Raw genomic sequence first — 25,523 nt, 5'->3', positions numbered from 1 at the left:
CGCTGACACTGTTAAGTGCACTAACTTCGTTTCGTAATCGGAGGATTTTCGAGTTTAAAATAGTTATGGTATTTATGATGTCGTTCAAGTTTGTTAAATCATTTTGTTTCCTGCAGTAACAACGATCCGTTTGATTCGCATCGGACATGTCTATTTAACATGATCGACTTCCACATTATTTAAATTATGGGTTATGCGGTGTAACATCATGAAGTAGCATTGATATCGATTCATCTGTTCACAAATCCAAATTCCATAGAAAAATTGTGAAATTTTTAAACTCGAGAAAGATGTCGCACGAAACACGGTATGTCTGAGAGATACGTGAAAGATATTTTAGAAAAGTTGGAAGAAATCGAAAAACTGCACTCGAAACTTCGGACCTTGGTGCCTCGAGTGAGAAATCAAGAAACTCAAAATAATGTTTCGACCAGTGCTAATCTCACGGAATGTAAGAGCGAAATTATAGATGAAAAGAATTCGAAACCAGAAGCGTTTAGAAATCTTCGTAAACCTTCTAAAGCGAACGTCAGAAAATTGTTTACGTTTGGTCGCGACGGGAACTCCACGAAAAATCCCAAAGACAATAAATGGAGAAGAGTGAAGAGCAACTCGGTGGATTTCGCTAGGAAACATTGGCACGACAAGAAAGATAAAATCAAGAATTTATTGTCCACCATTATTGAGCGCGATATCATACTAGGTAAAATGTTCGAACACAATTTAATATAATTGTTACAATTTTTATTTCATTTTTATAAAAATTTTTACTTCATTTTTATACAAATTTTTATCAAAATTTTCATTACATTTTTGTACAAATTTTCGTTACATTTTTACAAAAATTTTCAGTGAACCGAGCCGCTCAGACGTCAGGCAACGAATTCGTCACGAATCCGCACATAAACGAGGAGAAAACAGAATTTGCATCAAAGTCTGACCAACCTAAAAAGAGAAAACGCTCCGTGCAAGATCAATTAGAGCGATTACTAGAGCATTTTAATTACTCTCGCGATGCTGATGTTGCAAACGAAAACAGAGTATCGACGCATCGTCATAGTTTAGGCAAGGATGACCCACGGAGGGCAGAAAAACTTTTATCGTTTCCGGATGAGGAGAGTGAGACACTGAGGATCGTTTCATCCGCTGAGAGAGTTTCTATAAGCAACAACAAGAAGATCTCATAAATTTTTGTACTATATCGATAACTCAGTGCATAACCATGTTAAGAACAAATACTCTTTATAATATACAGAAATTTAATATCTACTTTATTATTTTTAGTAGATTTATAAATTTGCTTCTTATTATTTTTGATGGATTTATAAATAATATATTTAGATAATATTTATGTTTGTTTGTAAATCTGTTAAAAATTACTGTTCATTGTAAGAATTTAAATCAATTCTGATTGCATAAATAATGTTGCATGTTCTTATATTTCTAAATATTTTAAGTCATAGCTAATATAAGAATAAATAGAATGTGACACTATGCACCGAGGCATCGATACTCGATATCGTTCAAAAACTGTATCAGATGTCTGAAATATCTGAGGCTGCAGTACAACGCCATCTGAAACCAGTTTGAGAACAAACGTTGCCCATGGGGCTGTTCTTCGAGGTGGCTGGACAGGAAGGAAATGTTTGAAAGAAACCTTAGAGCGCGTGGGCTGGTCGATGAGACCGGAAAGGCGAGTTCCACCGGAAGTCACGCAGGCTCAAACGTAACATTACGATCACGAGTAAATCCTCCGATCGTGCTTCGTTTAATTTCTAATTTCCCATTGAACCTTCAGATACACTGAAGACTTGCTAATCCGGCTTTCATGAATTAAAACTCGATAGAAACATTTCATTCATTCGATTTCTGTTTTATATTTTATAGTTGTCATGTTTTTAAAACCACTTAATCCACCGAAGAATGTCTTCATGTAGGAAATAAACGGAGCTGCATCTCAAACAGTGTTTATAATATTTTTATGAATTTGTAAATTTTATTGTATATATAGTATGCTGTTATAAATTTATAAATTTGATTATGTATACAGTGTAGATTTTTAAATATGTAAATTTTGTTGTATGTATAGGATTCATTTATGAGTTTATAAATTTTATTATATGTGTAGGGTACATTTGTTAATTTATAAATTTTATTATACGTACAGCATACATTTGTAAATGTGTAAATTTTATTATATGTACAGTATACATTCACAAATTTATAAATCTTATACACACAGTAATATTAAGATGACCTTGCAAGAATGAAGCAAGAAAAAAAGTTTCATCAAGAATCCTATTTATATTTTGTCAAACATACAATTATATCCTGAACGAATAGAAAGGAGAGTAGTTACAGAGAGTTTCTATTTAAATTGCAAATACAATTTTTATAATCACAATTTCACCTGAAATACAAAAAACCGTGACCAATCTCAATGACGATCGCGAGTATTGTGACGAGTTATATCGAAAGCTATTAAAGAACCAAGAGAAAAACGAGAGCCGCGATTTTCCACGACGTAAAAAAGTGGAACTCTGACTTGCGTATCTAGCGTCTTTATTTGCGACGATGAGCAATACATTTGCGATGTGTTTAACGGGGTTTTCTTAAGCAAAAAAGGAAATACGGTTAAGAAAGACCTTCGCAAGAATTCTTCGACAATTTTTCTCTTCATTTATCTTTAACGAGTTCTTACATCGTTAGATCTCTGCGTTAAAGATTTCTGAATTTGCAAATTCTAAAGTATTGGTAATATATGTTATGATCAAGGTTATCCACCGACGCATTTTCATATATTTGCAATAAATTAGGGTATTTATATGGGGAGATAAAGTTTCGATGCAGCCTCGACAAACCAACCCTTGATTCATGAATATTTTAATAAAATGTGATAATTAAATTTTTTGGGTAATATGAGCAAGATATATGTAACATAAGATTATAGTACGAAGATGTATATGATGCAAGATATGTATAATGCAAGATATACATATGTGTGTAATACAAGGTACATATAATGCAAGATATACATATGTGTGTAATGCAAGGTACATATAATGCAAGATATACATATATGTATAATGAAAGATACATATAACACAAGATTATAATACAAGATACATGTAATGCAAGATATACACATATGTATAATACAATCTACATATAACACTAAATATATATAACACAAGATTATAATACAAAATATATATAATACATAATATACGTAATACAAGGTATACATAATACATGACATACATAATACATGATATATATAACACATGATATAACATAAGATATAAGAGTAATGTACGTGGACCATAATTTATAATAGGTTGACAGGTGAAACACCTCCAAGTAAGTAGAAAATCCGAAGCACCGCGTCCTAAAAGGCAAAACCAGCGGAATTCCACGGATGTCGACATGGCGTTATCAATCTAACCACCCCGTTCGTTGACGGTGTTGCGGCACACCGTGTGGAATAGGGCCACCACGTTGTTATGCTACTTGCGACTCCATGGTGTACAGGAATAGCTTGAAAGGCCGTAGCCCCACCTCTGCGTCCCACGTGCGTGTATGCAGCTCGCCATATTTTCCTGCATGCAAGAAGAATGCACACGCAAGTGCAACACCATCGAACCAAGTCGTTGACTGGAAAACGAGCACATGGGGCTGTAGACGAAGGAGTGCGAGGGGTATGGGGAATAGTGGCTGCCAGCTCCGTAAGCTCGTTTATTCGCACTTTTACCCGGTTCGCTAAAGTGCGCTCGTGTTTATAGTACGTTCGTTGTTTCCAACCTTTGTACCACCCTCGCTCGTGGTACGAACGTTTTGGGAAAACGGATGTTGATGGTTGAGGTCTTTTGTAACGTTTGGTTGATTGATGGTATTCTAGGATTCTATGTATTCTAGGTGGAGATTTTTTATATTTTTTGTTGGTGATAGAAGGAAGAGAACTGTGAAATTTTCAAAGAGTGAAAATTTCAAATTTTCATTCTTTCAAATTTACAGAAATGTATTTAACTTCTTACAGCTTCACATTTGTGGAATTCTTACAACTTCACATCTGAAATTTTAGATCTGCAAATTCCTAAGTTCCGAAATTACTGTATGCCCATATCTCTCTCCCCAAGTTCCTACATCCCCAAATTTCGACGTATGCAAACTTCTGCGTTCCCAAATTCCTATATCATCAAATTCTATACTCCCAAATTTCTATAGACCTAAATCTCTCTCTCCAAATCCTCTAATTCCAAACTCCTATTTCTTGAAATCTACTGTCCCTAAATCCCTCAATGCTCAAATGGTATCTGCAAATCCCAACATCCTCAAATCCACATATACCTTCAATTATGACCCAAAACCCTGTTCCCAAATCTTGCTATCTGAAATCTCTATAATACTAAACTTGACACAATCCTAATCCTGATATCCTCATCCTCTATTTTTCCAGATCTACATCCCCAAATCCCTCTATCCCTAAATTATACCCTAAACTATCCCACATATACCCTAAATTCCCTCCCACATTCCTACGTCCTATGAAATCCCAATAATCCTTGAAAATAAACCTCGTAAAATTTCTATAAAAACGTAGAAGATTGATTAAAAGTTCCATCACGTGACCGTAGTCGCACGGAATCGTCTCTTCCTTTCCATCGTCTTTTCCCCACTAGTGTTCCACGAGTTTTGTAATGCCTCTCTGTCTCTGGCACTTCCTGTGTTCCGCCACCGTTCACCTGTGTCTGGGCACCTGCCTTCATATAACTATCTAGGTGTACACAGTGTATAGAGGAGGTAAAGTCCTATGGGACTTCAGTTTCCCCGGCTACGTTGTGTGTGCAGCCTGCCGGCACACACCTTCCACCACCTGGAAACACGCCGGCCATGCAGTCGATGTTACGCTGTCGCTCACCACGGCCGGACTATCGGGCTTTTCCTCTCGCTGATAAGAACAACCTCGCTTAGAACCGTGGATCCTGTAACCGGCTCGTTTAGTTCCTTCTGCGACCTCCTCGTAACTGGTTCCCGCACGACTTCTCTTCGGCTACCGCTTCGATCAAGGTTCGAATTTGCACGACTTTTCTTAGATTTTATTGCCACGCGTGTGGTTCTTCTATTCGGAAACCGTTTTGGGGAGCAGGTACCAGAAATACCGTTGGGTCTTTTGTGATTCAACCCTTAAGTACCTGGTTCCGGCTCTTTTAACGAGGTTGAAATTTTTTTCGGTGTTTATGGTGGTTTTGTGAATGGACTTTTATTAGTTTTGAACGGGGATTAGTATTTTATAAGTGTTATAGATATGGAGGTTGTTTTGAATTTTAACTTGTGCTTTTATAGGAACTGTGATTTATGGGTTTACTGTATTTAATGATTTTTATTGTTTCTTTGATGAAAACACTGCTACTTCTTTCAACAAAATTATTGTTATAATTATTGATTCGTAAAGTACTTGTTTGGTAAAAATTATTAGAAATTATTAGACAAATTTATTTGTCGAAATTTATACGAGAGTCATTGAAATCATTTGACCAAACATAACATTTTCGATCTACAATGTTTCATATTTTTTGTATAATTACAACAAACCTCTTGTATCAACTTTCACATCCACCATGTTCTTCAAAAAAGAACATTGCAATTGAAATTTCAAAATTATAAAAATGATGAATAAGTATTATATTTTTACTTTTCATACTTGAAGAAGAAGCCAGCGAAATATTCGAGCAAGGATATCGTGGAAGCTGGAAATTCTTGGTTCCGGTGGATCGAGTGCGTTGAACGTTTCCTGCCATTTTACGAGCGGAGTTCTCCAAAATGAAGGATTAGTGTATTCTCGAAGAAACGTGGAAAGTGACTTCGTGCAACAAACTTGTTCGCGTGGCGTCGAATTTTACCGCCGGTTTTAGTGCTTTAGAATGTCATCAGACCTTCATTGTCGGTAAGTAAACGCACAGGAGAATTCGGTCTTTTAACGAGCTAACTTAAAATAGAAGCTTAAGTGCACCAATGTTCATTTGTTCGAGTTTTGGTTTCCGTTAATGCTAGCATTAAGTATTATAAAAGTTTATTAGCGTTGGTATCGATAAAGTATTCAAGATCGATGCCTATGGAAATCCCAGGGTCGCCATTTGAAAAGCAAATTTCGGATATTGTTAGTCAAGCCAGGTAGAAAAGTCTATTGAGACAATAGGCTCGTTCCTTTCATAGGTGTAATGGCGTCCCTTAGGCGTGAACGCACGTGTTCAGGACGCGTTCCAAGTTCGAGCAATTTCCGACGTGATTCGCTTCTATTTTACCTTTACTTTCTTGTTGGCTGATACTTTATTTTCGGATATTTACTTTTCTACTTGAGATAAAGTAGAGTTTTGCAACGTGAGAACTTTTGGTAACGGAGCCTCAAAATTTTAATTCATGAAGACTTTCTTTTTTTAATTTATTCAATTTAGAGTGAAATTGCGAAAAGCTAATAAATTTTTATGTAATGTTATTAAATTAGAATTTGTACTTTTCTAAGAATGTATTGTCTTACTTCTCAAAGATATTCCATCTTGTTAGAAGTATCATACTATTTCATTTTTTTTTAAGTATCATATACTGTTTTAATAAAAACATCATAGTGTTTCATTTTTTTAAAAATACCATACTGTTTCACTTTTTAAAAAATATCATACTAGCTCATTTCTTAAAAAATATCATACTGTTTCATTTCTTAAAAATTATCACATTAGCTTATTTCATAAAAAATATTATATCATTTCATTTCTTAAAAGCACCATACTGTTTCATTTTTGAAAAAGTATCATACAATTTCATTTCTTAAAAGTCCACCACCATCTCATTCTTCAAAAGCGTCATATCATCTCATTTTGGGACAGTATCTTATCATCTCATTCCAGAACATCTCATTTATTAAAAACGTCGCATCAACTCATTTATCAAAAATGTTATATCAACTAATTTCTTATACGTATCATATCATCTCATTTTCTAAAAGTGTCGCATCATCTCCTTAATTAAAAGTGTCACATCATCTCATTTATTAAAAATATTATAAGAACAAATTTCTTAAAAATATCGTGTCATCTCATTATCTGAAAACGTCGTGTCATGTCGTTTATTATAAACATTATATCATCTCATTTTATTGGACCATCATATTACTTCATTTATTATAAACATTATATGGTCACATTTTCATAGGAGCGTCATATCGCTTCATTTATTATAAACATTATGTTGTCTCACTTTTATTGGAGCGTTATATCATTTCATTTGTTATAAACATTATGTCGTTTCATATCTTAGGAGCGTTATATAATTTCATTTATTATAAACAATATATCTTATTATTTCCTACAAGCTTCGTATCATTTCAATTTTCTGCAAAAATCATACTCCTTCAATTTTTAAAAACATCTTTAAAAACAAACAAAAAATATATCACATATTTCATTTATGAAACACATTATTTAATTTCCATAAAAATGTCTAAACGATTCCTAAATAAACCCGACTGTTCGAGATCTACGTTTGATCGAGTTACAGTTATCTAAGGCTTGTTAAGTAACGTAATTGAACATATCGAGCAAATACTACGGTGCAGCGGATTATTAATTCGAAACGATCCGATTGTCGGGAGAGAATAATGAGCTTAGATACATCAACCATTCTCCGGACTGTTTACCTATTACCACGTGTGGAACTGCGCCACTGTATACAAAGACTCGATACCCGCCTGCAATTGCGTGAAATGTTTCATTTCAATGGAACGTATATGCGCTAATTCAATCATTCCAAACCTGTTAGACACTCGATCACTACGTTCCTCAAATATGAATATTAAAATGGATAAACGAGTGCTACGAGTTTGGAGCTTCAGGCATGTAATGGCATCCATTTTGATTGGCATTCATTTATTAGACTTGCACAATTTATTGTGCATTTGATTTTTATTCAAAATTCGAGGGGCTTCAAATAGGGATCAGAGGTAAACTGAATCGTAATAAAATATTGGGTCATTTTTAGGACTAAAATTTGGGGGTGTTTTTGCAATTTTTATAGTCGATGGAAATTATAAATTTTTATTCAAAATTCGTGGAGTTTCAAATATGGACTTCAGGGGTGTAAAACATTGGTTTATTTTTAAGATTAAAATTTGGGGATGTTTTTACAATTTTTACAGTCGATGGAAATTATAAATTTTTATTCAAAATTCGTGGAGTTTCAAATACAGACTTCAGGGGTGTAAAATATTGGGTCATTTTTAAGGGTGTTTTTTTGTGGGTGTTTTTACAATTTTTACATTCAATGGAAACTGTAAATAAAAATTCTATGTTTAGTTAAAATCAGGTAATTCAAGATATTGCTTCAATACAAAAATTTTTGCAATGTCCTCTAAACTAAAATTTATAATTTTACTAAAATTTTTAAAAATTGTTTAAGACATTTGTCGAGGTGTTTTCAAAATACACTTCAATTGCAATACCACCTGTTGACATTACACCATAATCCAATATAATTAGAAACACACTTAAATAAATGCGAAACAATTTACCAACAACACATCATTTCTAAAATACGAAAACTGTAAACATTATCATCCTAATCGAGGGAAAGCATAATCCAGAATTAAAAGGAACAAACTTCGTGCTCGATTTCCCAGGAATTAAACACGTTTTTATCCCCGTAAGTATCACTGCTCGGGTTATAGCAAAAAGGAAATAATGACACTAATATCGAGATGAGCGAAACAGGTATCCGATGACATTTTCTTGGCGGCACGTTCACGCCTATCTCATCGCACTGATCGGCACTGTGCATACGTGTTACAAACGCTTCGTTATTTTCTCGAAGCGAGCCTCGAGGCCAGGATTCTCGACTTTCTCTCATCTCGGTGCATCCATCTTAGGTGTGCGATTGCATATGCAAGGAATGCCGCTGTTGACCGATAAACACCCGTAACGTTGCAACGATCGAGCCTGACCGATTAGCCCATGCTCACGTTTTTATGAAGCGAGGCTCTTTGAACACCTTCGAACTGGTTTGCCAATTTTCTACGGCTTTCAAATCTTCGTGGCGAATGTACATGAGAGAATTTCGACTGTACGTGACACTGAAATTGTCAGATGGATGTTTTATGTTTGTAGGAATAATATGGTGAAGATTTTGGTTGGAATGGAGTTTTAGAAGATGGAGAATGGAGATGGAATGTGGATGTTTGTGGTTGGGTAGTTAGTTAGGATAGGTTAGGTTAATTTTGAATTCGTTTATGAATGAATGTGGTGCGTTTAGTATTAAATTGGAGTGATGACTTTTAGTTTTAGGCTGAAAAATTGAATCACAGCAAAGTCTGTCTGCAAGTTTCAATATCCCAAAGTCTAAGAATTCCCTAACTCCAAGACTTACAAGTCCTAATATTCCAAAGTCCCAAATTTCTCTAATCCCAAAACTCCTAAATTTGGTACCCCAAAAGTTCTAAAATCCCCAAATTCCCAAACTCTCAAGTTTAATACCCCAAAAGTTCCAAACTCCCCAAATTCCAAAACTCTCAAGTCCCAATATCTCAAAGTCCCAAAATCCCCAAATTCCAAAACTCTCAAGTCCCAATAACCCAAAGTCCCAAAAGCCCCAAATTCCAAAACTCTCAAGCCTGAAACCCCCAAAATCTCTAAATCTCCAAATTCCAAAACTCTCAAGCTTGAAACCCCAAAAATCCCTAAATCTCCAAATTCCAAAACTCTCAAGTCCCAATATCACAAAGTCCCAAAATCCCCAAATTCCAAAATTCTCAAATCCAACACCCCAAAAATCCTAAAATCCCCAAATTCCAAAACTCTCAAATCCAATACCCCAAAAATCCCAAAATCCCCAAATTCCAAAACTCTCAAATCCAACACCCCAAAAATCCCCAAATTCCAAAACTCTCAAATCCAACACCCCAAAAATTCCAAAATCGCAAATTTCAAACTCCCCTAACACCCCAACCCCCCAAAATTAAAAGCCTCCATCTCCTCAAATCCTCAGAATCTCAAAATCCCAAAAATCCTAAAATTCCAAAAATTCTAATCTTCAACCAAAACTCCTCACAAATAACCCTCGCAAAATATCAATAAAGTAATTTACAGAATTGCATCGCGCAATGTCACCTTTCCTCCCAGTCGGTGTTTACCAACCGTTTCACCGAATCGCGAAGAAAGTCGCTGGAAAGTTCTCGAATGGTAAACGCGTTTCGGCGTTTCAAAGTTCACGCGAGAAAATGAAAATCACCGTGAATACGAAACGACTTAGAATCGTGTTATTCTGATCGCTAGTAACCGATGCACCGGCGTTGCAGCTGCTGTGCAGTGACAGCTGCAGCTTTTTACACGGTGCACTGGTTACTCTGGTTTCCATGTGCGGAAGACCTCGAACATGGTGCTGGTCGCACGCCACTGGCCGATAAAAAGCTTCTGGAAAAAGAGAGGGATGCAGGGCAGCTTTTTATCAGGTTTTAGATAACAGTGATCCAATTATATCTTCGTTAATTGTTACTTTGTAGTTAAATATTGGCAATACACTTTCAAGTTTTGTTATATTAATGTGGAAATACTAACAAATCATTATTTATGGGATCTGTTCAAATTTCAGGGTCTATACAAATTTCTTTCATTTATTACATAATTCATGTTTGTAGACTTTGATATGTGAGAGATGCATCTGCAGTTTGGTATTGATGAACTGTGGTACGTCAATCATCAAGTTATCATCTGTGAGATCAACTGTTACACTTTATTTCATATATTAAGTACATAGTTTATGTTCATTTTATAGACTTTGATATAAAGATGCATAAATATGCACAGTCGAGATATAATGAGATGTGTGTCAATGTGATTGCTCGTTTGTAAAATATCAAGGTTTGCACGACACATACAGATTATATCTATGAGATCCACAGTCTGTTACACAATTTTATTTCATAAATCTGCATCATTTATTCGTTGTCTACTAATGACAATATTATATGTCCATATCCATATGTTCATATCTAAAGAATCAAGATCTGAGTGTCACAAGTAGATCACAATTTATGAGACCCACAGTCTGTTACTCAAATTTGCTTCCTATAGCTGTTGCATAATTTGTGTGTATTTTATAGACTTCAATATATTATGAACGCATAAATATTTGTTGTCTACTAACAACAATATTATATGTCCATATCTAAAGTCTCAAGATCTGAGTGTCACAGACAGATTACAATTTATGAGACCCATAGTCTGTTACTTAAATTTGCTTCCTATAGCTGTTGCATAATTTATGTATATTTTATAGACGTCAATATATTATAAACGCATAAATATTTGTTGTCTATTAACAACAATGTTATATGTTCATGCAAGTGCTCATATCTAAAGTATCAAGATCTGAGTGTCACAGACAGATCACAATTTATGAGACCCATAGTCTGTTACTTAAATTTGCTTCCTATAGCTGTTGCATAATTTATGTATATTTTATAGACGTCAATATATTATAAACGTATAAATATTTATTGTCTATTAACAACAATGTTGAATGTTCATGCAAGTGCTCATATCTGAATTATCAACATCTGAGTGTCACAGATAGATCACAATTTATGAGAACCACAGTCTGTTACTTAAATTTGCTTCCTATATCTACTGCATAGTTTATATACATTTTATAGACTTCAACATATAAATGCATAAATATTCGTCGTCTATTAAAAACAATATTACATGTCCATGCAAGTGTTCATTTCTAAAGAATCAACATCTGAGTCTCACAAACAGATCACAATTTATGAGACCCACAGTCTGTTACACAAATTTGCTTCCTATATCTACTGCATAGTTTATATACATTTTATAGACTTCAACATATAAATGCATAAATATTCGTCGTCTATTAAAAACAATATTACATGTCCATGCAAGTGTTCATTTCTAAAGTATCAACATCTGAGTCTCACAAACAGATCACAATTTACGAGACCCACAGTCTACAGCACGAATTTGTTTCATACCTCAATTACATAATTTATGCTCACTTTATAGACTCGATAAATATTCATAGTCTAATAAGAATCGTTGTCAATGGTTTGTAAAGCGCAGAAGGGGAATACGTTAGATTAGAAAGCTGATGGTTGATGTCCTTGATAATTCATCGTATGCCAAATTAGGCTTGGTTTCGTTTTCACGGTAGATGGCAAAGTAAATTCGTGTAGACGCTTAGGGAACGCTCGGATCAGCTTGTTTTTCTTTTCTTTCAATTACAGACAATTTACGTGACACCATTGGCCTTATACGCGATGCTTGCAGAAAATAACGCGAGCGTGGTGCAAATATATTGTAATTAACTCCGTGTTGCTTGAACTTGTAGTCCTTGAGAGCGGGTATTTCGACAATATTTCAGTGCTTAGCTCGTAAACTGTCTCTGCATCCTTTCGTTTGTGCATTGCAAATTTCTTCGGGAATATTGAAAATTTCGAGCGATTTCTCGATTAATATTACTTATTTTTTGAGTGGAAATTGAGTAGAATTATACGTATATTAATTAAGGTGAATTATATATAAATTAAGGACGTGATACAATTAATTTAACTCAGTAAATTTCTGATAAAATTTAAAATACAAAAACTCAATGCAATGAAATTTTTATGAAATGGATTTTTACCACTTGATTTGGAATGGAATCATTTATGTAATTTAAATTAAATCTGAGATCCAAGAAAATCTAGTTTAGATTTAAATTTGAATTGAATAAAATTTACAGTTAACTCAGTTATATGCACATAATGTAGTGATTAAAGGATTAAATCGATCGTCGATCAATCGCTAATGGAGTTCATTGGAATAGGTATATAAGGAAGTAATTAAGTTATGAAAATGTCTTCTTTATGTTATTTTAATTATATTACGGTAGGAAGTACTATATCGAAATTGCTCTATGTTGGTACACAATGCGTAAAGGTATTCGAGCAGTGCAATCAAGCTGAAACGAATTGACCCAGTCATCGTCCCAGCATTGCAACCTTAACAATGCATCGAAAGCTTTGTTACCCAGACCAGCGTATAAATTGCTCTAAAAATACCGTTGAGGGATATTCGAACTCAAAATTGTAGGTAGAGATACTGGAAGATTAGTGAAATTATTGGAACTTGTGAAGTAACAAATCATTTATACAATGATTACTTCATAAACTTTTAGAAGAATAATACTGTTACATGTGCAAATAATTTGCAATTTGTTTGTACTGAAAATTTTTGAGATATAAATTTAGTAGTTGTAGTATAAAATTTTTCATTGTTGAAACGTAAAAAGATTGCATAAATTTTGAAGTGAAATCAATAAATTATAAGATTTAGTTCTTTGATAGAATTACTACATACTATTACTGTTTATTACTACTACATATTATTACTACATGTAGTACTATTTAATTACTATTTTATTTAACGTAGCAATTAAATAGTACTACATTTAGTAATAATATATATCCATATCATTGCAATAATTACAGCAGTAATTCTATAAAAAAAAATAAATATTACAATTTCTTAATTTTACTCCATTTCAAAATTCCATTCTACCAATTTTATTTTAAGAAATAAATTTTGATGACCACAGTGTTTAAGTAATTGAAGTCACTCAATTCCCCGAACGTTCGTACAAAATATAAACGCAGTGCTGTAGGTAGTTTCAGCACGGATGTGAAGAACATCTGGCCGGTGATCGGCAAAGATGCATCGATGCACCGATGCAGGTGCATCCTTCGAGCGTGCAAGCAGCGCCTGCCATGCTTCGAGATTTCGACATATCGCTATTTTAAACGCCGAAGACAGGCGGTCGAAACCTTTTTTTCCTGGTAGCTATAATGCGTCCCAAATGTATTCATCTAACCAAGACCAAACTGGTGCATGCATAACGTTGAATGTTTCGAAAATAGCGCAAATAGCCGACAGTGTGGTTGCACTTGCACCCAGATGGCGTTGCAAGGTTGTAGCTTGGTATTTATTTGATGTTAGGTAATTTGGGTAATTGGATTGTTTATAGGTAATTATTAATGGGTAGTTGAACAGTTTTTACATAATTATTAATAGGTGGTTAGATAGTTTATACATAATTATTAATAGGTGGTTAGATAGTTTTTATGTAATCTTTAATAAGAAATTAGATGGTTCTTACATTTATTGCTGACACATAATTAGTTCACAGATAATTACTAATAGGCCATTAGATAGATTTAGATAACTAGTAATAAATGATTAGATAGTTACTACTATCTAATAGATAGTAACTACTGTTACTAGTAGAGAGTTGAATCATCACTATTCACTATTTAGGTTGGTAATAATAAGTTAGTATTCGAGTCACTACCTGGTGCTAAATTAGTCAATACTCAAAACTTGGTACAAAGTTAATAAACTATTAATAAATTCATAAACTTGCTTTTGTATCAACTTATGTCATTCCAGGGTTAATTTTACGAGCAAGGTTAATATTGCAAGGTTAATATCTACTCTTAAGTTAGTATTCGACAATAAATATTTAGTATAAAGTATTCAATATTAAGTCAGTACTTGATATTAAGCATTCGAATTTGGGGATTTAGAAATTGGGGAATTTTGAATTCGAGAATTTGGAAATTGGAAATATAGGGATTTGGAAATTTGGTAATTGGGAAGTTTGAAATTTAAAAATTTGGAATTTGGAAATTTGGAATTTGAAAATTTGGAAATTTGGAAATTTGGAAATTTGGAATCTGGAAATTTGGAGTTTGGAAATTTGGAATTTGAAAATTTGGTTAGTACTTTACTTAGTACTTGGTAATAAAAATTCACTCTTAAGTTAGATGATACTAACTCCTCAAAGCTAAGTACCTAGTACAGAGTAAGTTACTTTATTAACAACCATATAAATTCCTAACAAGTTCAACAACCTACTGCTAAAGTAATACTAATAATAAATAACGTCAAATATCTGTCCACCACATTAAACGAATCCTTTCCCAAACTATTTTGTACGAATACTAACAGATGTTCCATACTCCGAAGACGTTATGGCTCGCAGGATAACTATTCTGTTATGCACGCCAGTATGCAACGATTGCATAACAAGCTTTCTTTTCCGAAACGAAATTGCGTTATCCACAGAACCATGTTCCGATATCACACTGATTAACATTGTAAAACGAAAATTAAGTCGAATACTCTCGCGTAATTATTACTTAACAACATTAATTACGAGGTTATCGAGTATGCTTAACCATTAAGCAGAGTTACTGCACAGGAAGAGAAGTTGTTTAGACTTCATTCTACTTTCTGTTTTTTCATAACGGAGCATGATGCAAAGCCTGTTAAAAAAGTGCACTTCTAAACTTTGCTTTTTTCCTGTCGTAAATAGTGATCGATAGCTGTCACGTCACTAAAGTACATATTTAGTATCTCGTGTTTACTTCAAATATTTTAATTCATTCATAAAGGTCACGTGGACTTAAAAAACTGCTATTTAGATTAAAATCATATGGTTCTTATTGTGTGATGTGTGGAGGACTGCGGTGTAAAGATGATTGAGTAGTGAAACTTCTTTCTGTCATAAATGGAATGCAGACACTTGCAATTATCATTTTTCAATATTCATGGGGCTTTGTGTACTCGAGGTCGTTTTTGACTTATGCGATGAAAGGTGATGCTTCAATTCGGATTTATACAAATTTCAAAATTTTGGGATTTCAAATTTTCAAATTCTAGATTTTTGGGTTCCATATTTTCAAATTTCTCATTTTTTAGATTTTCTAATTTTCAGATTCAAGGTTTCTAAATTTCTAAATTTCCAAATTTCCAAATTTTCTAATTTCCAGATTCCAAATTTCTAAATTTCTAAATTTTCAAATTTTCAAATTCCAAATTTCCAGATTCCAAATTTCTAAATTTCCAAATTTTCAAATTTTCAAATTTTCAAATTCCAAATTTCCAGATTCCAAATTTCTAAATTTCCAAATTTTCAAATTCCAAATTTCCAAATTCCAAATTTTCAGATTCCAAATTTTTAAATTTCAAACTTCCCAATTACCAAATTTCCAAATCCCTATATTTCCAATTTCCAAATTCTCGAATTCAAAATTCCCCAGTTTCTAAATTCCCAAATTCGAAATTCTCCAATTTCCAAATCCCCAAATTCGAAATTCCCCAATTTCCAAATCCCCAAATTCAAAATTCCTCAATTTCCAGGTCCCCAAATTAAATTTCCCCACATTGAAAATTCCCTAATTTCCAAACCCCCGAATTAAAAATTCCCCAAATTGAAAATTCTCCAATTTCCAAATCCCCTCAATCTACATATATCACCAGCTCCAAAACATTGAAACCGTGAAACATTGACTGTACTCGAGAGTACTCTCTCGTAAATAACGAGAAGTTTAACTTCGAATAAAACTCGAAGTAACTCGAATAGAAAAGGAAGAGAGGATGACTATCGTAGACACAACTCTTTCGTTACGATAGAGCGCATTCGAAAGGATGCCGATAGATAAACTCGTCCGATAAGATTATCTAAAGTGGACGGAAATTTACGATGAAATGATTTCTTGCCATAAAGACAGCGAACGGATTAGTAAAACTTTGTCGCAAAAAGTGGGAATTCGAACGAGACGGTATGTTATTGCGCATAGCTGACGCACTTGCAGCACACGAAAGGATATATTCGAGAAGGTTGGCTGGAGGTTGAGACACGAGATGAACTGTTGCCTATCCTTTCACTTGGCCGTTTTGTGATACCGAACCTCCCTACTTACGAATGTTAGCTACTCGACCAAGCGAGTGTGTGCGTCCGTTTATCCTTAAGGCCGATTACACAACACACAGTCGATACAGGGTGTCCCGTTCGCTGTGGAATTCTAGTAACTTTCCCGAAAGGAAAGATCGTCCGCGATTAATATACCTTTATGATTTAACGTCGCTAATTATCGTTCTTACTTTCTACTTAAACAACTTGCAGCGACACAATCTCTACTTCCGCGAGCTATCTTTTATTTTGAAGTATTTTGAAATTTACTTATGTAAACTACTTGTGGAGTAATGGGTTTGGAATACTTTTTTGAGATGTTTTAGATTTTTCATATAGGTTTTCGTATGTAGGTTTTTGGAGAGGAAGGTTATACAGGTTATTCGAGATCTTCTTCACGTAACAAGTTAATAGGTTAGGTTAGAATATTTGTAAAATAAACACATGTATATAGACACATGTCATAAAGACACATCATATGTGCAATATGTATGAACTGGTTATACTTCGTCTTCTTGATCAAATTGAATTAAATGAGGTTATGTCAGGTTAGGTTAAAATGTTAAAATAAAGACAATATATGTAGACAGACAATAATAGTAATATGTGTATATATATAGAATATGTTATACTGCTACTTCTTGATCACATAAGGAACTGTACAAAAGGAGGTTATGTTAGGTTAGGTTAAAAACCTTGTTAAATAAACACAATATACACATGAACTTATAACTACAATAATATGTACAATATGTACAGAATAAATTATATAACAACTTCTTTGTGACATAAAGATTGAAAATCATTTTACATATCAGGTCAGGTTAGGTTTAACATGAAGACAGGTGTGCAATGACCTCTATCTTGTTCAACTTATTAAGTCACTATAGTTGATCTAAAACTAGAAGAATTAAGCAAATATTTGTATGAGTAATAATGAAAATTGTTTGATTTAAAATTGCAAAATAATTAAACCTTCCTCTTGTTTGTACTTTAACAATTTTTTTTAATATTCATACACTAAATCATCTATCACATGTATCATAAAAATCGATTCAAAATATATCTAAAAATGCTACTATTTATAAATACATTTGACGAAGTTAACAAGTATTACATAAACGAACAAACGTTTTTATGCAACATAATCGTGCGTCATTGTCGGTGAAAGGGTTAATAAGTTTCCCAAGTACGTCAGACAATGAGGGACTCAATTAAAAGACAATTTGTCAAGAATTCGTCGGAAGAATGTTGTACGAGCGGAATGCATAGATTCCAGGTGCAAACTTGAACCCTCGTAGAAGCGTCGTTGTCTGCGAAGATTTATCGATCTCCGCGAACGTGGGAGAAAGAGAGGCAAGAATTTCACGAACGATTTCTTGTAAAATATACCTTACGGAAAAGGTTGAGTTTCGTAATGACTCGCGGTGCTTTCGTACGCGTTACATATGTATATTACGGTGGCCATCTTTCGAAACCGGTTGTAATAGTTCAGACTTCCGGTCCCCGGCCTGCTGTCAGTGAGTCAAGACAATATGGAGTAATTAATAAAACATTGATTCGTTTTACGTTGATTCAATTTACCACCACATGGTGGTGCGATGATAATTTTCAATCGAACTGCTGTGAGAACGCGTTGATAACGATTCGAGGTTATTAAACTCTTTGACACGAGGTTTCTCGTGCACTGTGAATGATGTCATTCAATATTTGCAACTTTCAATCTTGGAACAGTGACTTACTATGAGTGCATGGGATAATTTTTATTTGGTATATTCAATACATATTTCATACATGTATAATCATTTCATACATAAACTAGATAATAATAATACTAATGTATATTCAATACTAATACTAATATATAGCACTATTAAATATAAATTATTTAATTTGTATTAAAAGATTAGATAATGTTATGACATCTGTTTATAAAAATTGTTTATAATAGTTCATTTATGAGTTATGCAAAAAGTTATATTTTTGTGAGGAGTATGGTTTGTGAAAATGGCAACAAAGCCTTGTAATAGTTATCGAGGTAATGAGTTGTGAACTGGAGATAAGTGTTAACGTTCATTATGTTGTTAGTGGTAATTGGTTGAATAAGTGTGCATGTGTGATTTTAGGACACTAATAATTTTGTTAGTGGAATAACAATTACTTGAAAATTATTGGTAAATGAGTCTATTGTCAGACATATAAGAATTTTATTGTTTAAAGCAATTATTTTTTATGGTAATAATAAAATAGGGAATTAATGAAAATTTTCAAATCTTCGAAATTCCAAAATTCTTAGATTACCGGTACCCATATGGCAAGATATATCTCCAAATTTCGAAATTCCTAAATTAAAAATTTTCCAATACCTAAATCTCCAAATTACAAGTTTCCTAATATCAAATTACCCAAAATTAAAAATTCCTCAACTTCCAAATCCCCAAATTGAAAATTCCCAATTTCCAACCCTCCAATTTCCAAATCCCCAATTTCCAACTCCCTAATATCCAAATCCCCAATTTCCAAATCCCCAAATTCCAAATTCCCAAATTCCAAATCCCCAAATTCCAGATCCCCAATCTCCAGCTCTCCAATTTCCAATTCCCCAATTTCCAAATCCCCAATTTCCAACCCTCCAATTTCCAAAGCCCCAATTTCCAACCCTCCAATTTCCAAAGCCCCAATTTCCAACCCTCCAATTTCCAAAACCCCAATTTCCAAATCCCCAATTTCCAAATCCCCAAATTCCAAATCCCCAATTTCCAGCTCCCCAATTTCCAATTCCCCAATTTTTAACCCTCTAATTTCCAAATCCCCAATTTCCAACCCTCCAATTTCCAACTCTCCAATTTCCAAATCCCCAATTTCCAACTCTCCAATTTCCAAATCCCCAAATTCCAAATTCTCCAAATCCTCCCTTCCAAATTCCCCAAATCGCAAAATTCCAAAATCCAAAAATCCCCATATCTCAAATCCCAAATCTCCCAAACCCAAATCCCCAAAACCCAAATTCAAAATACCCCAAACCTCTCGTTCCCCAGCTGTCCAAATTTTCAATTAATCACCGAATACTTATAATACTGCTATCGTGACGTACCCTCGGGATACATGGCCGAGCACAGCCAGGACCACTAGATTACCCCTACCACTGTGCAAAGGGAGCAGATGTGCACGTGGCACAGGAAGTTTAGTTTTACAGGAGGAGCAGCTGACCGACACCGTGCATTCCTCTCGTGGAAGAAAGCCGAGAGGATGGTCTCGGTGGTTGGCTTCGAAAGGGGGATGATTGCATGCTCGCTTCAACCTAGATATACACCCACATGTTCTCGTCGGGGCACGGAAACGAAGGGCCCCCCTTTCAACCAGCCACTCCATTAACGTGCTGAGGGCACATTCATTTCCTACGTACACGTTTTCATTCCACGTTTTAAGGGATACTTATTCGTCACGGAACAAGTATTCCTCTTTTTATTCCTGGGGAAGGTGGATCGCGAGGTTCTCATGCACTATTTTTTTTTTTGTTTGCATTTAACGTTTTTTTGGATACATTCTTTGTCAATATTTGAATACGTTCTTGGTAAATTTTTGAATTTATTCCTCACTGCTTTTTAAGCAATAATAGTTTTTAAGGAATAATAATTTTTGGGGGTAATATTTTTTTGACTTATGTTGCTGGATATTTGGATGTGGTCACAATTTTTGTAGGTGCAAGATTTGCAATATTTCTTTAACACTTTTAATTATGCAATGTTTGAATGTAATACCATTTTTGTAGATGTTCATATAAAATGTATTTTTTAAATTACTAAATATTTGACTATGGTATCGACAATCTTTCTGGTCGAGATGGTTCCGCGATATCATGGTTTGTTTTTGGGTGTCATCGTTAGACACGAAAGTTAATGTGTTAACATAGAAACAAACTGCATTGAAAATCGTTCTTATCTACTTCTGGGTCCAATTCCCTATTTACTCTGAATCAATCTCTTCGCTAAATTTTCCATAAAATGAAGGCTACTTTCTACAAACAGTATCTGGAGATAGTCATCAGGGACATCGTCACGAATCATTATTCACGTTGTTTTCCTCTTTCTATGATTGCATATAGATAACCAGAAATACATAGATTAGTCCTTATCAAAATACACTTGATTATATGTATATATTATTACAAATCATCAGTATACATTACAAACCATGATTACATATTACTAATCCAGATTACATACATTATAAATCATTATATATACATATACACATATGTATCATTATTATGTATGTTGTAAATCATGATTGTGTTCTACAAAACCAGATTATATATTACAAAACATGATCATATATTACAAAGTTTAACAGAACATGAATTAAAAAAGTTTTGTTAAAAAATTTTTAATTTAAAAAATATATATATGTATTTAAAAAGAACAGTGTTGATGTCATATGTAGACATATGATTTCAAAATGCCTTCACACTCTTCCGCAGTATTCATAATTTCTACATCTCTTCAAAGTTTACCCTTAGATATCCTTCAACTCTTAGATGCCCTTAGAGAGGGTTGAATCCTCAAGGTGGTTTTTGTCCGAATTGAAAAGCAGGTCGAACGCTGCAGAAGTTAGGGCATGAGAACGAGGTGATGGCGTACACGATGAAAAGGTGGCAGAGGAGCAAAAGGAGGAGTAGGAGGAGGAGGAAGAAGCAGAAAAGCTGCCGGTCAGATTGTGAGCAAGGGAGGAGAGTTGCAGCTGCTGTGACAGCTGCAGACTTCCCAATATTATTCCACGGCTGTTCCTATCCTCCGAATGGTCCCTCCCGTCGTCTCTCCAGGTGCTTCTCGCATCGGTGTCTCGAAAAATCCTTCTTTGTTCTCTATAGAAAACCTCGAATCGCTCTGCGCCGCGATCTGACGCGTCGAATATCGATTGGGGATGAATTTCATTCAATGTCACTCGAGGGTTCATTTCAACGTGAGATGCAATCACTGAACAAATGTTAGTCTAACTCGATCGCTGTTTCGGCAATTGTTCGAATTTTGGACGTTGTTTAGGGTTTCTTGATGTGATGGACTTGGGGATACTTTTTGATATGGGCGTTTTGAGCGATCAGTTGTTAGGGGAGTTTGAACCTAACTCAATCGCTGTTTGGTCAATTGTTAGAATTTCATTTTGGATGTTGTTTAGGGTTCTCTTGATGTGATGGACTTGGGAGTACTTTTGGACGTAGACAGTTTGAACAATTAATCAGCTGTGAGGATATTTTGGATGTTGTTTAGGGGTTTCTTGATGTGGATGGACTTAGAAGCACTTTTGAACATGGACATTTTGGGCGATCAGTTGTGAAGACAATTTGAACCTAACTCAATCGCTGTTTGGGCAATTGTTAGAATTTTACTTTGGACATTGTTTAGGCTTCTCTTGATCTGATGGACTTGGGAGTATTTTTAGATGTGGACATTTTAAGCAATCACTCAGTTATGAGGACATTGTAGACGTTGTTTAAAAGGTTCCTTGATGTGGATGGACTTAGAAGTACTTTTGAACATGAACATTTTGAGCAATCAATTGTGAAGACATTTTGAAGAAACCTATGAGGTTATTTTGTGATATTTCAAGCTTACTCAGTTTCAATGTTTAGGTAATGTATTAGAGGTACAATTGAAGATACATTTGAAAGTCTCCTAACATTAAAATCCAAAACAGGTCGTTGACTCAATCGAATCGGATCTCCTATTCTTGTCAGCCTCGCAACATAAAAAGCGCAGTAGTTGTCCACAATAATTGCGTAACCATCATGTAATTCAGGTCGACGGCTCGACCTTTCCCCAGTATCTACCTGTGCCGGATGCAAAACTGGACTAAACGTCAAAGAGAACGCATACCTCGCGACTACAACGAAGGGATCTGAAAATCGTAGAAACTGGTTGTTAAAGGATATCTCCAGACAGGAGAAACGTTATGCACCAGTTGCATCAACGTGAGGATATTCGAGCAAAAGTGGCCTGGAATCGCGTGATTGGAAAACGAGATCGAATACAATTTACGATTGTTATTCTTCATTTCGAATATTCAACTTTCCACTTTTTAATTTACTGGGCTTCTAAGTATTAACCTACTTATCTTGTAATCTTATCGGACTTTTTAACGAAAGTATGTGAAAAGGAATTTCTGATCGGAACCTGAGTTGGAATGATTCTGAGGCGGAATGGTAGGAGAAGAAATAAATGTACAACTTAACTTCAAGTAAAATAAAAGAGAAGTAAAATCAAATTGTAGGTGATATTCGAGGTAATTAATATTTTAGATGATTTTTATAATATTCTGAGTGATATGATATTTGTTCATAGCTTATTTTTCGTATGTGATACAATAACATATGAAATATGTTCCTATATGATAATAGTGCAAATGTTCCAAATTTTATGAATGTATAAAGAACAAAATATAATTAAATAATTTATTAGAAAGGATTTAACAATTGTTACGAACATGGTACAAGTTTGTATATTGTTCAGATACATTAAAAAACAGCGTGAAGTAAAAATATATTCCGTACAAGTGACTGGAGGCAACAGGAGAAAAGATTTTGATCTATGGGTGCGAGGAGGGGAGAGACACCTGCCCTGTGTATAAAAAAGGTTCAAAAGGTGCACGATCGTGAATATCAGGTCTGTAAAATTGCAGTACGTCTCCGGGGAATTAATACGACCTGACGGTGCACCTGTTGCAGAGTTTAAATAAAAGAACCCTTAACTTCGTCCGCGCATGTCAAACTGCTGAACTATATTCAACGCGGATGATTTATGCAAACTTTGACATATCAAAAATTACTCTAACATCCTTAATGACAGACGTTTCATTTTAAAATGAATTTTAAAACACAAGTTCATTTTTGCAGCATTCTTTTTTTTAAATAAATTCTTGAATTAATTCTTTTTTAAACAAATTCTTTTTTAAGATAAATTTTTTTACAAGTTCTCTTTTAAGCCAAATATTTTTTGATAAGTTCTTTTTAAATATTTTTTACAAGTTCTCTTTCAAGTTCTACATAACTTACGTTATGTATAAGCTCAGTAATTTTCCAAAAAGGGTTGAAGCTGACACGAACAGTATTTCGCGAACGCAAGAACATATGTGAAGCTAATTAATGTTCACCGGTAGTCGATTCATGGGGACACGCTCTGAATTCGACACGACCCGCCCTACGGGCAATGAAATTTAGAACAGACACACCCCACTGAGAAGGGTGACGGACAAATACTGGCTTATCTGATGGTTAAAAGGAATTTCCAGCGAAAGAAACGAAGCTGGGAAATGAGAACAGATGGTGTGAACTCGAAACCATGCGGGTGCATTTTAAAATTTAAATTAGAGGTTTTACCTTTATCGATGTCTGTATAGTAAAGGTAGATAACTCTGTTACGCTTTGATATTTTACAGGAGTGGAAGAGTTTAGACAGTTAGGGAAAAGCTTCAAGGAATTTAAAAGTGTAAAGAAAAATAAAGTGAGTCATGGGGTTTGGAAGAAGCTATGACTCCTTTGAGACTCTACAAGGTTTATTAGGGTTACCCTAGATACTTCATAAATTTCTTTTAAGGTTGGTTCTAGAACTTCAGTGTCACCAGTTCTAATATTAACTGGGGGTTTGAATTTCTTAGGACACAAGGTTGTGAAGTTTTATTTCAAGTCTTACCATATGAAGGTCTCACAATTTTTAAATTTGTAGGCAGCATTGTTTCAAAATTTAAAAGCCCCAAATTTCCAAAGTACAATTCTAAGGACCTGCAATGTTGAAACTCAAAAATCTAAAAATTCCAAAGTAGCAAAATCTCAAAATCCCAAGTTGCCAAAACTCTAAGGTCTTAGAGTTCTAGAATTCAAGAACCTCCAAATTCCAGAAGTCCCAGAAGTCCTCAAAATCCCAAGATTCCAAAGTCCCAAGGTTCCAAAGGCCTAAAGTCCCAAAATCTTAAACCTCCAAAGTAGCAAAATCCCAAGATACCAAAACTCTAAGGTCCCAGAGTTCTAAAATCCCCCAAGGTTCCAAAGACCTAAAGTCCCAAAGTCTCTAAGGTCCCAAAATCCCAAATTTCCAAAGTAGCAAAATCCCCCAAAACCCCCAACTTCAAAGACTCCCAAGTCCCAAACTGTTGCAATTAAAGACTCCGAAAGTTGCAAAAATATTTCTGTCCAAAGTTAAACGCACGCTGGCTGGTCCGAAGACGTTCGACGCATTTAAGGTATAATTGTAGTACGGTCCTCTCGTAAATTCCGGAGGACAAAAAGCACGGAGGCGGGCAATTTTCGGCTGTCCTTCACGAGATAGTGTCTCATGAAGATCGAAGGCGGGGACTTCGCGGATGTAGCTTGTTAGAAGACCGGTACCGGTTCGTGAAGCTGGTCAGAAGGCTCGATTCCGGGCTGGTGGGGGGAAGGTCGAAGAAGGCCGCAGCTGGCTAGATCCTGTCCGTGCACATACTACGGTTGAACGTGGCTGAATGTAAGGAACATGCCTCCCCGGTCGGGCCTTACAATGTCGTTTCACTCCCCTCCAGTCTCGGGGACCTGCAGTTGGCAACACGAGTGTCTTTACCGATCACGCGTCCGACAAATTCTTTGTTTCAGAAAAGGGTGCCAGTAAAAGTACCGCTTTAATACAGTTGCCTGCTACCTGCGTTTAACGTTGCTTACATTCGTATATTCTTCATACTTAATCTGATTTCCAGTATTTTCGATG

General features: G+C 34.8%; 2 protein-coding genes across 5 annotated transcripts in view; both read left to right on the top strand.

The window, feature by feature from the left end:
* Window positions 1-309: 309 nt before the first annotated feature.
* On the top strand, window positions 310-1,976 carry LOC105662967 (uncharacterized). Its single transcript, XM_012289218.2, has 2 exons — window positions 310-703; window positions 853-1,976. Exons 1-2 carry the CDS (start codon window positions 310-312, stop codon window positions 1,185-1,187), a joined length of 729 nt encoding a protein of 242 aa, XP_012144608.2. The 3' UTR covers window positions 1,188-1,976.
* A 2,872-nt stretch (window positions 1,977-4,848) lies between these two features.
* Window positions 4,849-25,523, top strand: part of Traf4 (TNF receptor associated factor 4) — a 35,735-nt gene continuing 15,060 nt past the window's right edge. The window contains exons 1-2 of one of the 4 annotated variants that reach the window (XM_076531314.1): window positions 4,849-5,067; window positions 5,708-5,944. The gene's annotated coding sequence lies outside the window, so the exon portion shown is untranslated. The remainder of the gene's footprint in view (window positions 5,068-5,707; window positions 5,945-25,523) is intronic. The other 3 variants (XM_076531318.1, XM_012289224.2, XM_076531315.1) reach the window with 3 other exon arrangements.

The sequence above is a fragment of the Megachile rotundata genome, chromosome 4 (genome assembly GCF_050947335.1).
Source record: "Megachile rotundata isolate GNS110a chromosome 4, iyMegRotu1, whole genome shotgun sequence".
Taxonomy (NCBI): Eukaryota; Metazoa; Arthropoda; class Insecta; order Hymenoptera; family Megachilidae; genus Megachile; species Megachile rotundata.
This window is presented reverse-complemented; position numbering and strand designations above follow the sequence as displayed.